Source organism: Triturus cristatus, chromosome 7 (genome assembly GCF_964204655.1).
Source record: "Triturus cristatus chromosome 7, aTriCri1.1, whole genome shotgun sequence".
In the NCBI taxonomy this organism is placed as follows: Eukaryota; Metazoa; Chordata; class Amphibia; order Caudata; family Salamandridae; genus Triturus; species Triturus cristatus.
The window spans coordinates 1,533,752,640-1,533,768,211 of record NC_140590.1 but is presented as its reverse complement, the minus strand read 5'-3'; the positions used below and the strand labels follow the sequence as shown (position 1 = coordinate 1,533,768,211).

The following is a 15,572-nucleotide window of genomic DNA, read 5'->3' as shown; positions in this document are numbered from 1 at the left end:
GGTTTTGAGAGGTTGTTGCAGAGTTCGTCGGAGTGGGTGATGGAGTTGACTGAGGCTTGGGGATGGTGAATTCCTTGATGATAGCAAACATCTGTTTGCCGTTGTTGAGCCTGGCTTCTATTCGGTCCCTGAAGGTTCTTCTGTTGGTGTCGCTTAGGAGGAGATGGTATTGCCAGAAGGAAGCCTTGTAGATTGATATGGCGTTGTGGGTGGCTGTCCATTTCCTTTCCAGCTGTTTGCCATATATTTTACAGTCCCAAAATTCAGCACAGTTGGAGATCCACTGGTTGAAGTTGTCAATCTCCTCAGCTAGGTTCTTTGTGATGTTGGGTTGTTATGTTTCGAGTGTGCTGCGCAAGTCAGTTATAATTATTCTGTTCCAGTTCTGCCTGGGTTGGTTGATGTTGATTGGAGCTCATGCTGTTGCTGGAGCAAAGATTGGGTTTAAAGTGTGTCCTGCGTTGCATGTGGGGTCTGTGATGAGCTGGAAAAGTCCTATGTTATGTAGACTTTTAACGGAGTCGGTGGAGCAGTTGTCAGAGGTGTCTTCCTGGTAGAATTTAAACTTGCAGTGGAGTAGGAACTCCTTGGAGTTGATGGCGAGGGCAGCGATTAAGTCTGCCATTAAGTAGGTCCTGGGAGAAGAGTGGGGATGGTGCGAAGGCACCATGGAAAGGCGGGATGAACCAGACGCAGGAGAACAGGTAAGGAGCAGGGAGAAGGAAAGAGTGGGGGGTTGAGGGGCTGTGGGGGGAAGATAGTAAACAAAAGTATGAGAAAAGGTATGAAAAAGGCTTTAAAGACAGAAGTATGAGAAAAAGAGGCACAAAAGTAATGGACAAGAATGAGAAAAAGAGACACAAAGTAATGAAAGAGTGAGGTGCTGAGTAATCCTCACACCTTTGTGCACTGGTACCGCTGCACCTGTTGTACTAATGATAGGTAAACATTTGTAGCCAGAACCCTCCCCGCCTTCCAGATTATAGTGATTTCACAAATTTTCGATAAAATCTACAGAGGGATTCAATTCTACAAATTCTAGGAGACCTAATAAAAAACCAGAAATAAATGTCTGGTATTTACTTGCTTCCTTGTTTAAAAATTCTGTATGTCTATTGGCTCTGTATGCAGAACATCATAAAACAAGCCTGTGTGTGCTGTTAATGTAGGCATAGTGATCTGCACCGACTAATACTTGTGCCTGAACCGGGCACAGATGAGTGTGGCGCTTATGTTTAGCAGCAGGCAAAACAAGTCACTTGGCTGTCCTGCTACGGGAAGTGTTTTGGCAACGACCAAGGATGCCAACGATATCTTTTTATTTTAGTTATTTATTTATTGTAACTGTGTATTTCATCTGCGACTCCCAGGGATAAGCTGCGGAGCTGAAAACATACCCCCATTTTTTGTGGTCATTATCTGCGCACCAAATTGTGGGGATGATGGTGTGCAGATAATGAACACTGTATTTTATCTTGTCTCCATCAAAGTGCAGACATGGAATCCATAGAAATATAAAGCAGACGCAAAGTTAGACTTTTAAAACAGTCTGAATCTGCACATTTATCGGTGAGTATGTTAGTAAAAATATTAGTCTGGCATGCTTATCGGAAAGTTGCGAGTTCAATGATTATTCTTTTGTGTACTTAACAGGCAAGAGTTCTATAGGCAGAATATCTCATAAACGAAGAGTGATCATTGTGGAACTATCAATGACTAAATCAACAGTCTGAAGTTTTTTAGGTCTTGCCTATGCAGTGCACATGCGCTGCATAGGAAAAAGACCTTTAGCTGTCGATTCAGTTTTGCTGCCAAAAACGTGCACGCATTGCATTGCTTTGAATGCAACGCGTGCACGTCTGGCGATTCCCTTGCGGGAGCGAGCTTTCAGACCATGTGTTAATTACAAACATATGGTCCCTGCTCGCTCCCGCTAGGGAAACAGCCGCAGGGCCCCTCCTCTCCCCCCCCCCCCTGCTGCCTCGCGTTAAACTTTTTTTTTTTTTTTTACTTTGAGTACGAGGCGCGCGCTTGTTACAGATCCCACTCTTTCCGCCAAGAGAATGACCCTGTCCCTTGTGTAAATAAACAATTTTGATTTACCATAACAAAGGCTCTATATTACCTGGAATTATAACATCACCAAGCGATTAAGCGGTCTTATTTTGACCGATAATATTAAACCAGAAAATCTGATTACATCATCTGCATGTTTGAGCAACACCTTTCGCTAACAAAAAGACGGTTGTTTGACCAATGCCACTCAAACGCCTGAATGGAGTACTACTTTTAGACGGTTCGATGCAGGTCTTAAAATGGGCATGTACTGTCAGTCACTGAATGCCTGCCCTTCTTTAACTTGAAAGGGAGTACTCGAGGGGCAACCATTCTTGCAAGCAAGGACAGAGGACTGTCATTCGCTCAGGTAAAGGGGAAGTCTGGCTATCCAGTTCCTTCCTAAAAGTAACCAGCCTCCTTCTGCTCCGAGCATCAACGTTTTAAGAAACAACTGCGCGGGCTTGGCTGTACATTGTAAACATCGCCCAGATGCTGCACATGCGTCTTTCACGTGTGCGCGCAACGCTGGTAATGACAATTCTGAAACAATGGGAGCTCAAGCCAGCCTGATGCATCGCATGAGCCTCGAGCTGACTTTCTACCATGCTAACTGGAAGCCTCGGAAAGTTCATTTTCCATGAGTTTCCAACTTGTTCCTTTTCTAATGACGTTAAATCCCTGGTGTCAATACAATGCCAGTGTTAACTACTGCAAAAGGAGGCCCTGCCACGCCTCTATGAAACCCTAAAAGTACAGTTTGATACAAACGACCGTGAAAATGAATACATCCACAGTCATTTAAGAAAGCACTTTCCATAAAATGAGACCATGCCGCTCTGGTGCTTCAGGCAGACCTGGTGAATCAAAGCGTCAATTGGCATAGAAGGGATCAAAGAGATTTGGAAGCACACACATGGGCTAGCCCATTCGGTGTGCCCCCTTTCATACCCTTCCTGAAGGTCATGACTGGTCAGTGTGCCTACATTATTTACTAGTTAAACAAATAATGGGGTGACCCAGTATCCCTCAGAACCTGGGCAGTAAGTTATAAGGTAAACAGTGGTTCCGTTGGGTGAAAGAATTACTTTACGCATTGGGCATAGTCAAGTGTTATTCAGATAATATACGATATTCTACTGTAAGCAACACACAAGACAGTTCATATGCAAATCAAATTCTTTATATATAAATTACGTCATTCATATATGTATGCATCGATATTTCATGAAGGGCCGTCAAGCAATAGTGTAATGATACAAGTGACACAGTGAATAATAAGTGCTCGGTGACAGTGTGCGTGATATGTACAGTAGTTTAAAATCGAGAATATTCGAAAGTGGCCAGAGGGTTCAATAGTAAAGCTGCGTGATGGAAGAGTTCCTTTTGGCGCAGATTCTATGTAAAGGTCCACATAATAGTCGACGTTTCAACCCTAATACTGCACTCTTGATAGGTCAGTGCGGATCTTCATCAGGACTTGGATAAAGGGTGACGGCCTGTGAGTGACAAAAGGACTTTGTCAGGTGTGTTGGCATCAGTGAAAGGATCGAAGTACTAAGGGTGGCAGGTGACTCACCTTAGTAAGAGAGAAATTCAAAATAGTCTGGGCCTGTGGAGTTGGTAAGCATCCAGCATGAATCTCAGGATGGGGTTCCAGTTAAGTATTCTGTGTTGGTGAAGGGCCTGTAAATAATTCGGGGTCAATTAAAATCATTATATCCCAAAAGGGGGGGGTTACGATCAACGTGATGAGGGAGCCTGACTTGCTCACCTATGTTGCATGTGGGAGCAGTTGATTCACTGGTCCTGTAGCATTCGGGGCTCCACAGTTGTATCTAAAAATGGTTGCATCTAGAAAATAATAAATAACAGGACGTTAGAGTTATCAGAGTAAACAACCGCTGCAACTCGGCCGATTAATGGGTCGAATAGTGCAGGGTTGGCGCTCACCTAATTTCATGCGAAGTGCTGTCTAAAATCCAGGCGCTTCTAATCCCGTAGTGTGGGTAATAGGCAAAGTTGGCTCTTCAACCGAAGTTAACTGCAAAGAAGCAATAATCAGGTTTGAATTAAAAGCCTGAGAGCCAAATGGGAGCAAGGACTAAGAATATACGGGTCGCTTGGGGAATTCACAATTACCTCATTCGGAAGATCGGGCGGCAGGACGGGGGTCCTGGCTCATCTGATTGAATCGGCAGCAACGTATGCAGTGAGTCTGCATAAAAGGCCGAGAGTAACGTGCGCGTGTACGCCAAACGCTGTGGGTTGCTAGGCAACGAGTGGTGCTGGCGCCAACGAACGTGACTAATCATCATGTGTTACCAAGGTAACAAAGTAAACAAATACGTCACATAAGGAAAATTGGCTTCGTGGAAACTCATGCACCAATTGCTGAGCAACGAGTGACGCGTGGCGCTGGCGCCAACGAATGTGACTAATAATCATATGTTACTAAGGTAACAAAGTAAACAATTGCGTCACATAAGGGAATTCATGCACCAATTGCAGAGTATCGATGCACATTTGAAGATCGAGGTGCAGAGTAAATGTTAGCATGTGGATAAAATTGTGATACCCGGTGCAGGCATCCTGATGTATTGAGAGCCCCATACCTGGCAAGAAAGGTGCCATACGAACACCTATTTTTGAAAGTCAGCATAAGATACAAGTCTCCATACAAAGTTTACAAAGTGCTCGGGTACAAATTACAAGATACCAATACCACCAGTAATTCGTGCTACATTGTACGGTTCACAACAGTAATTCACATAACATAAAATCGTACATTCATGTGAGCAAATATAAATTAGAAAATTCAGAAAGTGCAAGTTCGTACATAAGTGAAGGACTCAGACAGTTCTATGTTTTAGTCAAAAACTCATGCATACTGAAATGGGCCTGACTGAGCATAGGGGGGCTGATCAAAGTAGGCCCATTTGTTTCGAGATCTCCTCCATCTCGTTCAACCCATTCTGGACCGAGTTAAGCAAATGGATCCATCTACACTCCTTGTAGTTCATTATCCTCGCAATCGACCCACCTCTGCTACTAGGGATGATTTTTTTCCAGTACCCACCATGTGATGTTGTTGGGAGAGTGATTGTGTGATGCATAATGTTCAACCATAGGTGCCCCGTGTACCTTACATCTTATCCTACTCATGTGCTGCAAAATTCTGACTTTCACTTTCTGAGTTGTTTGTCCAACATATGTGAGTCCACAGGGACATTGGATGGCATATATAACATTCATGCTGTTGCAATTAGTAAACTGGGAAAGTTTGTATGTTCTACCAGTATATGTGAATGTAGTTCCTTCATAGCATAAGTCGCATGCCTTGCATTGCCCACATTTGTGGTGTCCAGATACAGGTGCCAGCCCCAGGAGATCCCTAAGGTCAGGTTGTTTAGGTGTGTCCAAGTATGCATTCACCACCGAATCCTTAATGTTTTTGCCTCTTTTGAAAGCAAATGTGGGATCCTGCGATATCTGTAGTTTACTCGCGACTAGGTTCCAATATTTCTTTACAACTTTCTTTATTTCATTGCTTTTGGTGTTGAATGTTGTCACACAGACTATCTTGTCTGTCTCCAGTTGTTTTTGGTTAATCTCTAACAATTGTTCCCGGGGGCAATACCATGCCCGTTTCATTGCCCGCTTGAGTAGACCTGTAGGGTAACCTCTCTCTCTGAGTGAGATCCTTTCACTGATGCCAACACACCTGACCAAGTCCTTTTGTCACTCGCAGGCCGTCACCCTTTATCCAAGTCCTGATGAAGACCCGCACTGACCTATCAAGAGTGCAGTATTAGGGTTGAAACGTCGACTATTATGTGGACCTTTACGTAGAATCTGTGCCAAAAGGAACTCTTCCATCACGCAGCTTTACTATTGAACCCTCTGGCCACTTTCGAATATTCTCGATTTTAAACTACTGTACATATCACGCACACTGTCACCGAGCACTTATTATTCACTGTGTCACTTGTATCATTACACTATTGCTTGACGGCCCTTCATGAAATATCGATGCATACATATATGAATGACGTAATTTATATATAAAGAATTTGATTTGCATATGAACTGTCTTGTGTGTTGCTTACAGTAGAATATCGTATATTATCTGAATAACGCTTGACTATGCCCAATGCGTAAAGTAATTCTTTCACCCAACGGAACCACTGTTTACCTTAATACATTATTTACTAAGCTGTGCACATCATGATTCAGCAGCTGAGCCGAGCACACAAAACAAGGTCTGTCAGCTACAAACTCACTGCAGCCCCGGGTGCGCCTCTACCTGATGCACTCAGGGAGCTAGGCTTGGCTTTGGGATGTTGACTGCAAGAGGCAGCGATGCTTCCCCAATGATGGGCAGCTTATATATCGCACAGCCCTTGAAATATAACCTGGCTTTGTCAACAGCTTAAACAATTATTATGCCAGTGCCTTTGGGAATATGCTTCAACGTAACCAGGCCCTCGTGTCTGAAATCGCCATCATTTGTGCCAGACAGTCATAAACACAAGGCTGTCTAACCTAGAAGTATACATATATTTTTTCGTAACCATTTCAGTACTGCCTGCAAAGATGTGCGGACAGGCGAATATCATTGCAGTGTTTAGGACTTCTGATGTGTACATGTGTACAGCGATGGTATAACTTCTGTGGTAGGAACAACTGCTGTGAGAACTTCAGTAGTAATAAACATCTGTGATCTTGGGAAGGTCTTTAAGAAACATGAAACAATCTTCAAATTAGATAATTTTACTCTCCAAGGTCCCGTCAAAAGCAGCAGAATTTGTTGTCACTTATTCCCGCCGAGGCTAGGGTATTGGTAGCCTGTCGCATATCCGCCTCTGAGAAAACAGAGGAAGGTTTGCCCTCTCGCGCCAGTGCTTCTCCAGGGCCATCAGTGGACCCTCACCGCTCTGGCCAGTCCGGGGGCACGCGCACCTCCCGCTCAGGCCAGTCCGACAGGGCCACGCACGGCCTACAGTGCCCTTGTGCAGCATTACGCGCAAAGCTGGTTGGCGGCGAATCTGCGGGTTATTAATAAACATCTTTACAGTGGAGGCCGGACCTGTTATCGCCACATCGCCTCTGCCATCGATTGTGGGTTGTAAAGGCACCCCCTCTGCCCTCTGTTCCCTTTCTTCCAAGGGTCGCCTCCTTCCTGTCTATTCATCACCCGGCACGCTATGGTGCGCGCCTTAGGCCGCATAGGGGCCTCCTGCGCATAGAGCACTCCCTAGTCCAGGGGTGCATTGCCGAGTTCCATGGGGTCTTCGTCCTGATTGTAAGTAAATGAGAAGAGGTGAGAGCTGTGCAGGAGGGGTGTGAACTGAGCCAGGAGCATACTTCAGCGTGTTAACGTGCCTGCTGCGAGGTCTCCGTGTAACCTGGAGTTTATAGGTTCTAATGCCAGTACTGCTGGCTCAGTCTTTCATCTTTCGGTGGCTGATGAAATCGAGTTGGGTATTATTTACACGTGTAGTTTAGTAACTACAAACAATTCATTTTTAGGTCTCGCCTGAGACAGCGCTTTAGCGCTGCTCTGGCGAGACTTATAGTAAGCGAGTTTTGGAAGTGCAAACGAGTGCTTTCAGGCCTCCAAATACAGTGCATGTGCCCCGGGCGCGCGCACCATTTGGCAGCCTGAAAGCACTCCTTTTCTTTCACTTTCGTTGATCGCGTCGCGATCACTTTCACTTTCGCGGCCTCACGAAAATACCTTAGCCACAGCCAAAAGGTTAGACAATGCCATTAAAAGGCAAGACATGTTTTCACTCTGTCTCTCCCATTTCGTATTTGCACTTTATTCATCTTTTTAAATATAGATCATTCGTCTCTCTCGCTAGCTGTTTATCAGCGTAATTACACGCCTTTGCCTGTTTCCCGCTTCCCGAAGTGTGTAGCTTTTTGTTTTGTGCTTGTGTCTCTCTTCGTCTCCCCCCCCCCCCCTCCACTGCAGGCTCAGCATAAGATAATGCGCCGCACTGCCGGGCTGCGCTATGCCAGTTCCAGCTCCCCCCCAACACCCCCTCCATCGCACCCGCCCCCTTACAGCAGCCGCTCTCACTGACGCGGTGCAAGCTGTGCTGGTATTCTTGGTCTCGCGCTCCTCTCATTAGCACCCTTAAAATGGCGGACAACCCTCTGTGAATAGCAAAATCACAGTTCTGAACAGTTTCCTCTCCCGTACTATGGAAACTGTAGTTTAATGGTAAATAGCAGGGATGTATGTGTGCCCTAGTTCACAAGCACACAGCTGCAGGTCACTTGACGCAATGTGCAACTAGGTGCCCACTTTTTTTATTAATGTATCCTGCAGTGTATTCTAATTTTTTCTGTACTCTCTGTCGATAGAAATGACCTGAAACTACACTTAAAAGAGGGCACTGGGGTGTGATTAATGCTTGCGAGTGCCCCGTTGCCTTAACAATGGCATGCCATCCTCTTCTGGTCACATAAACGAATTCCAATGTTACCACTTCTAAGCGGATATGAAGTATAAGTCTGCACTAGGAGATATATTGTCAACAAGCATTTGCAATGCAATAGGTCTCGCAGTTAAATGAGTATAAGCTATTGGCATTGTAAATGACAATGCCTTTTATTTATGTTTTTAAAACGAAAACAAAAATAAAAGGCATAGTTATTTGCAATGTCAATGGCTCAAACTCACGTAAATGCGAGACCTATTGCATTGCAAATGCTTGTTTATTGTGTTATATAAATGGCCTATGTTGTCGTTTTGCTGGAAGAGCACTTTGACGTCCTAGGACTAGAATCTCACGAGTGAGGGGCATTGACAGAGCTGTGCCCAGAGTTCAAGGACTTGAACGGTATCGTACCATTATTTCTCGATCTTTACCTCCTGTGACATTACATCGCAGGTAAGTACGTCAGGAGTGTTTACATTGCATGTACGTTTTTACGTGTTTAAAATTTTAGACTTTTACGTCTCGGGTACATGCATTATATATGTGGATATGTAAATGTATGTTCACAGTTGTATAGATATACATATATTTATTTGTGTGTGTACACGCACGCACGCGCACCCCCTCCCCTCCCCCCCCGCCGATATATAAAGGAAATATGACATACTTATTTTAAAAGTTATATATTCGAATTAATGTATTTACAAATAATTTGGAAATTGGTTTATTATATATTTGAAATAATGTATTCCTTCAATTTAATGTAAGTTATTTCTAAAATAATGTATAACGTAAAAAATGTAATGTTAAATAATAATCACACTTATTACAATATTTAATATATGGTATATCTTTTTTGAAATCTAAATATTAATTTAAAAAAATGAAAGTATGGAATTTAGGGTGGCAGTGGGATTTTAGGGTTAAAGGATGGGCAGTTTTTAGTTTTTAATTCTCGACCTAAAGGCATTAGAGTGCTTTACATGAACAGCAGTTACAATACACAAGGCAGATTCATTTTGGGTGATTTTTTTGGCTTGGGACGATTAAGTTATTTGCACAGAATCACAGGATGCTGAGACCACACCGAGGCTCAAACTGGGTTCCCCAGTTCCAATGTCAACAGCTCTAGCTGTTACAACACATCCTCTTGCCAATTCAGCCGTAGTCTAAGCAGTAACCTCTGACATGTTCCTTTGGGAAAAATGCATGCATCTTTATTAAGTGCAAGCGAACTATTTTTGAGCCACAACCTTCCTGTATGAAGCCTCACAGAAGCAGTATGCTTCTTTTAGATTTACTACGTACAACCTAGGCATGATAATAAACTGCTTGTAGGCCCAATGCAGCCTTCCTCACCTTTTAGAAAGGCAGTCGCTGTATTTAGAAATGAGGTCGGCCCCAGTAAGCCTCTGAATTGTAAGGCCTGCTGTCAAGTTTAAGAGGCAATTCTTCTGAGCATAGTAAGCTCTAAAACCAGTCTGAATTTTCAGTTCTGCTCTGGCTTTCATTTTAAGGGTTGTCCGTGCTCTGCGTCCTTGGTATGCTGCTTGTATGCAATTTGCATATGCTTTGATTTTCAAGAACTTCTGCCTCTGGTAAAGCTGTGCACTAATGACGCAGGATCACAATTGCTGTGCTGCGGAGTCCGAGGTAGAGCTGTCTTTGGTGGAACATCCTATATTGGGCTTGTAGGGCAGTTGCAGCTTTCTTCCACTGGTCCATTTGTTTCCTGATCAAGTGCCCCCTCAATGCAGCCCACAAATGAATACAAGCTTCCCGCTTGCGTCTAAGTTCTGTTTCATGCTGCATGATGCCCTTCTTTAAATCCATAATATCTTTGAACAAAGAGCACAGCTTTCTTTAGAGTTCTGTAAATATGCTGTCCTTGCCTCACCCTCACATTAGCCTGGATGCTTGTGATGGCACACTTCAACTTTTGGAACTTTTTCCTCGTTATGTAGGCACAATGAAAGGCCTGAATTGTTACTGCAGATTTGAACATACACACTTCTTTCTTTAAGTGCACATTTCTTTCAGCAGCTGGCAACACCACAACAGCAGAATGTATTCTGTTGTAAACCAACACAACTCTTTTCGTAGCAAGGTGCCCTCTGTATCGAACTTTGATCACACTGGCAGCATTTCTAAATTCTCTGCACCTGCGCTGCTGCTGCTGCCACTTCCTTCCATGCGCCTGTAATGAGATGTCCTAGATTTTCACATGTAAGTGTTTCCTCTCTCGCCTCATTCGCCAGAGTGACTGAAGTAGGCAAGTTGCTCTGACTAGTATTTGTAGTTGGCGGGCTTTCATTGCTCCGAAAGCAGTACGCAGACGTATTAATGTGGTGCGTTTATCAAATACTGCTGTCTTTCATACTTCCTTTGCAGGTACGCTGTGCAGTACCGTTGGAGTATAATTATGTGCCCTTTTGTTTGTGGAGTCAGCGAAAGCATGAACTGGCACATGTACTCTGGCACATGTACTCTCTCTTGTGAGAATTTTTTGTCTAATAATGGACTATGACCCGCCCATAGCTGATCACTCGATGGCATCATTGTTGCTCTTCTTTGTGGACCTCTCCCCCTAGCTCTTTGTTTAACAATTTATTTAACTTACCGCTACCTTTCCCCGTATCTCCTCCCCTGCCACCCTCCACACCATCCGTTTCTTCTCCCCCTTCTTCCAACACGTGTATCTGTCTTTAAATGTCATTGCTGTTAGAATGTTTTTTTAATTGCTTTGTTCTCATGCCACCCTCCAATGCTTTCTTTGCCCTGTAATTTTGCTTTATTTGATAAATTTCCAATCACTCTCTCTCCATTTATCCCTTAACATCATTGCTCTCTTGTGCTTTCTCTCCCTTTCTCTCTTGCTTTTTCCCTACTTCCCACTGTCTCATTTCCCTCTTTTGTACTCTTTTTCTTCCTCCTTCCTCTCCCCCTCTCACCCGCTCTCACTGTCTCTGTGATCACAAAGCCCTATGAAGCGTGCAGCACTGGCCGCTTTATAGTGCTTTTTTTAACCATCCCCTTATTCACTCCTCCCCTTTTGGCCACCCCCCCCATCTGACTGCCAAAAAGAAAAGCTCCTCCAGAGGCAAGACCTGCTGGCTTTGCCAATGCTTGTTTTGTTATTGTCATGACATGTAGGCTTTCTTTCTCAAAACATTGCGGCCAACAGAAATGTAATTTCAGCCATAACCCCTTCTTTTATTGCCGAAAATGCCTCCATTTATGCCTGCCAGTAGTGAACTTACCATTACAGGATTCTCAGCCACAAGTGCAGAGAAATCCACAATAGTAAACCCCACGCAAGTTGTGGCAAGGGAATATTACAAGGTGTGGTTTGCCTTGTAAGTTTGTGAAGACAAATGTATGCTTTTGGGCATTCAGAAACTGAAATGTGCCACCTTTACATACTGAAATGTGTAGAAAGTTCCTCCAGTCCGGGATGGACTAACTCCCCTTCCAGGATCACCCCCAGATTTGCTGGGAGCTTAAAGGAAGGGCTCTTTTTGTTTGAAACAATTTTTTTTCCGTATAGAGAAAAAAAAGTCAGTTTTCACAGGAAGCTGCACACTCACTGTGCTTAAATGTTTGGTATGCAGATCTGCATATGGTGGGAGGACTCAGAGCCATGAGTACATCTTGAAACCTGTGCTGGGTACACCTTTTCAGGCGTGTTGCTGGAAATGTTTGTGAGATCCCAAACAGTACTAAATGCATCGTTACATGGGTGCATTTCCAAGGGCACAGATTTACTACATTTTTAATGGTGCATGACTACATGCTACCTGAACAAACTCCTTATGGGAAGACCTATGCACGCTCTATTAGTAGTGTGGTAGTTACAGCCCATTTCATGAGAAATGATTCAGCACTGAAGTTTGATTAACTATACCCTGATCTATCATTGCAACCTTTTCATGAGAAGTGATTCCAGACTAAGAGTTCAAGTAGGTCGAGCTTACGTGATCATTTTGGTTACCTACCTATTTTACGGCTGCTCTCCTTGATTACCTTCAGCTGACATTGAACAATAAGTTTGATTTGCACCTCTGTGTTTCTGAAGAACATAAACAGCATAGGTATCTTTTTGAAATTCTTAATCATTCTTCTTTCTTCCAAATAAAGCAGGAGAATGATTTCCATATTACTGATTAACATCTTCTTTTTCTGATCATCCAAACTGTGTAAACTTCCCCAGACTGACCGTGCCCCACCTTCTCAGGCAATGAAGCACTTGTATGTGGGTGATGCCTTTGTTCCTTCTTTTCTGCTTTGTTTCTCTTTTTATAAAATAATTAAGCAAGAGCTTTTCTGGTGTTGCTTCTGTTTATTATTACACTTTGGTATGCTATCCAGTTTAATTCTCAATTCCCATACCCGTAAAATGTTGCCCATATGATAAGCAAAATAAATATTTTGGAAAGAGAAATTTGTCTTACTACATACATCCTGTGTTTGACATTCAAATAAATAACTGTGATGAAGAATTAGGATTACAGGTCATTAAATTATCCATGTGCCCATTTATCCAGTTTGAGGGAAAATCAGAGTTGAGTATTTTGATCTCAGTAATACATTTCTAGTAATAACAGTATACTTTTATATATTGTTATGTATCACGGTTTTCTTTTTCTAAGCACTGTAAAGAAACTGCATGTCTATCTATTACCCTGAAGTCTTCAAGCACATTTTTCCACTTCTGTTTCAGAGCATCTAACAATGAAACTAGAGTGTTAGCTTTCTCTAATCTGAATTATTTTAAATAAGTATTTTTTGTGTGTTTTGTTGTAACAGATCCCCAAGTTTTTGGAGCTGTGTTCTGATAGCGTATGGGGAATGCGCAAAGCTTGTGCAGAATGCTTCATGGCTGTGTCCTACACCACCTCCAGTGAAATTCGAAGGACCAAGCTCTCCCCTCTCTTCATTAATCTCATCAGTGACCCGTGTAGATGGGTACGTTTATCTCTTGCATTAAACTGAGACACTGTTGTGAGGTGCCGATTTTCCGCCATCATTGGTACCTTACGTCACATAAAGAGGAAAAGAAAAAGTAAACAGGACTGTCTTTTTTTGGTCTCTACCAGTTGAAAGGAACTGCACTCTTAACCTCTGAGATTTTTTAACACCTTGTTTTAAAATATCTTCCGCAGATATTAGTTATTAGCAATATGTTGTATGTTATAACAACAACATCTCTTTACCACCCATGCTTTTACCAGGCATGGTAAGTATATGTAAAGCAAGTAAAACATATATATATATATATATATATATATATATATATTTGTTTTTTACAGGGACGTTATAGTTCGGCTCAGATTTCACATGCACAAAACCATTGAAATTCAGCCGTTATAGTTACCTGAGCAACTTATAACTTATGCCCCCGCAATGCACTGCTTATGACCTCACATATTACATTGCTCATGACATGGTCAGTGACATCACTGATGACATCTCAAAAGACAACACTGATGATATCGTCCAGTGGTTGTGAGTATTTTCTAAAAGTTTGAGTGTTAAAATATTTACTAAGGTACTCCAAAAGTTAAATTAGTATACTTTGTGTACTACTGAGTGATACTATTACTAACATATGTGAGTGGCTGTGTGTATATCTGTGTGTGAGTATCTGTATGGGTGAGTGAGTGGCTGTTTGAGTTAGTGTTCGGTTAATTGAGTGGGCATGTTAGTCGCTCTATTGCAGAGTGTCTGTGTGAGTGGCGGTATGGGTAAGTGAGTGGAAGTGTGAGTGCTTGTATGAATGTGTATGTAAGCAGTGGCTACTGCCACCGAGTAGCACGGGTGGGGCGGGGGTGATGGGGATTGAAAATACATTTTAAACAATTACTTATCTTGCTGCCGGACTGCCGCCTCGCCCTCTTCTATTCCTGCTTGAAGCAGTAGGGACACCCAGGCTCCCCATAGCTACTCAAAGCTGGAATGCAGCGTTGTGATTGGTCTGAGCACCATGGTTAGGCGGTGGGGGGCTGTGCATGTTCCTCACCAGGCTGTGTATTACAGCCTGGTGGGGAATATACAAAGTGCGCATGACGGTTGAGGGCCGGCCAAACCATCATGCGCACTTTAATGCCCACCACTCCTCCCCATGCTGGCTGTGATGACAGCCAAGTCCAGCCCTTCAAACCTGCGAGACAGCGGAAAAATAAAACAATAATAGTGTTTTTATAATTTTATTTGTCCTTTTTCTGCTGCGCAATATGCAGTGGGGTGGTGCTCCTCCACCTTAGTAGAGAAGCCGCTGCTTTATGCAAGTGGTGATATGGATGAGTAAGTGGGTATGTGAGTGGCTGTATGAGTGAGTGGGTGTGTGAGTGACTGTATTGGCGAGTGGCTGTGTGAGTAGGTATATTGGTGAGTAGTGTGTGAGTGGTTGTGTGTGTGTGAGCGGTTGTGTGAGTGTGTATTAGTGGGTGTCAGTGGTTATGTGGATGATGTCATCAGTGATGATATATATTCACTGAAAAACCAAAGTTACCACTCACACCCACTCATTCATCCATAGAGCCATTCACACACCCATCCACTCATTCATACTCCTATTCACACAGCCACTTTCACCCATACAGCCTCTCAAGATAGCTGCTCACTCAGCCATACCAACACTCATACACCCACACACATACCCATTCACACATCCATACAAGCACTGACACGTCCACTGACTCACCCATACAAACACTCACACTCCAATACAGCCACTCACACACCCACTTTGTTAACCAAACACCCACTCAAACAGCCACTCCCTCACCATGACACCCACTTACACAGCCACTAACCCAGCTATACAGCCACTCACTCACCCACTCATCAGTGCAGCCACTCACTCACCGATACAGCTGCTCACACACCCACGTATTCACCCATACAGATACTTACACACGCACTTATTCATCTATACAGCCTCTCACACACCCACTGATACACACAGCCACCTACATAATATGTTTTAGAAATAGCATCACTCAGGAATACACTAAGTATACTAATTTAACCTCTGTAGTACCTTAGTAAATGTTTAACGCTCAT

At 43.3% G+C, this 15,572-nt stretch overlaps 1 protein-coding gene across 3 annotated transcripts in view; it reads left to right on the top strand.

The window, feature by feature from the left end:
* LOC146812317 (serine/threonine-protein phosphatase 4 regulatory subunit 1-like) overlaps positions 1-15,572 on the top strand; it is a 389,023-nt gene that overhangs the window by 304,296 nt on the left and 69,155 nt on the right. For all 3 annotated transcript variants that reach the window (XM_085619300.1, XM_085619299.1, XM_085619298.1), the window contains one exon: positions 13,314-13,472. In XM_085619300.1, the coding sequence (XP_085475426.1) occupies positions 13,314-13,472 (159 nt within the window). The remainder of the gene's footprint in view (positions 1-13,313; positions 13,473-15,572) is intronic.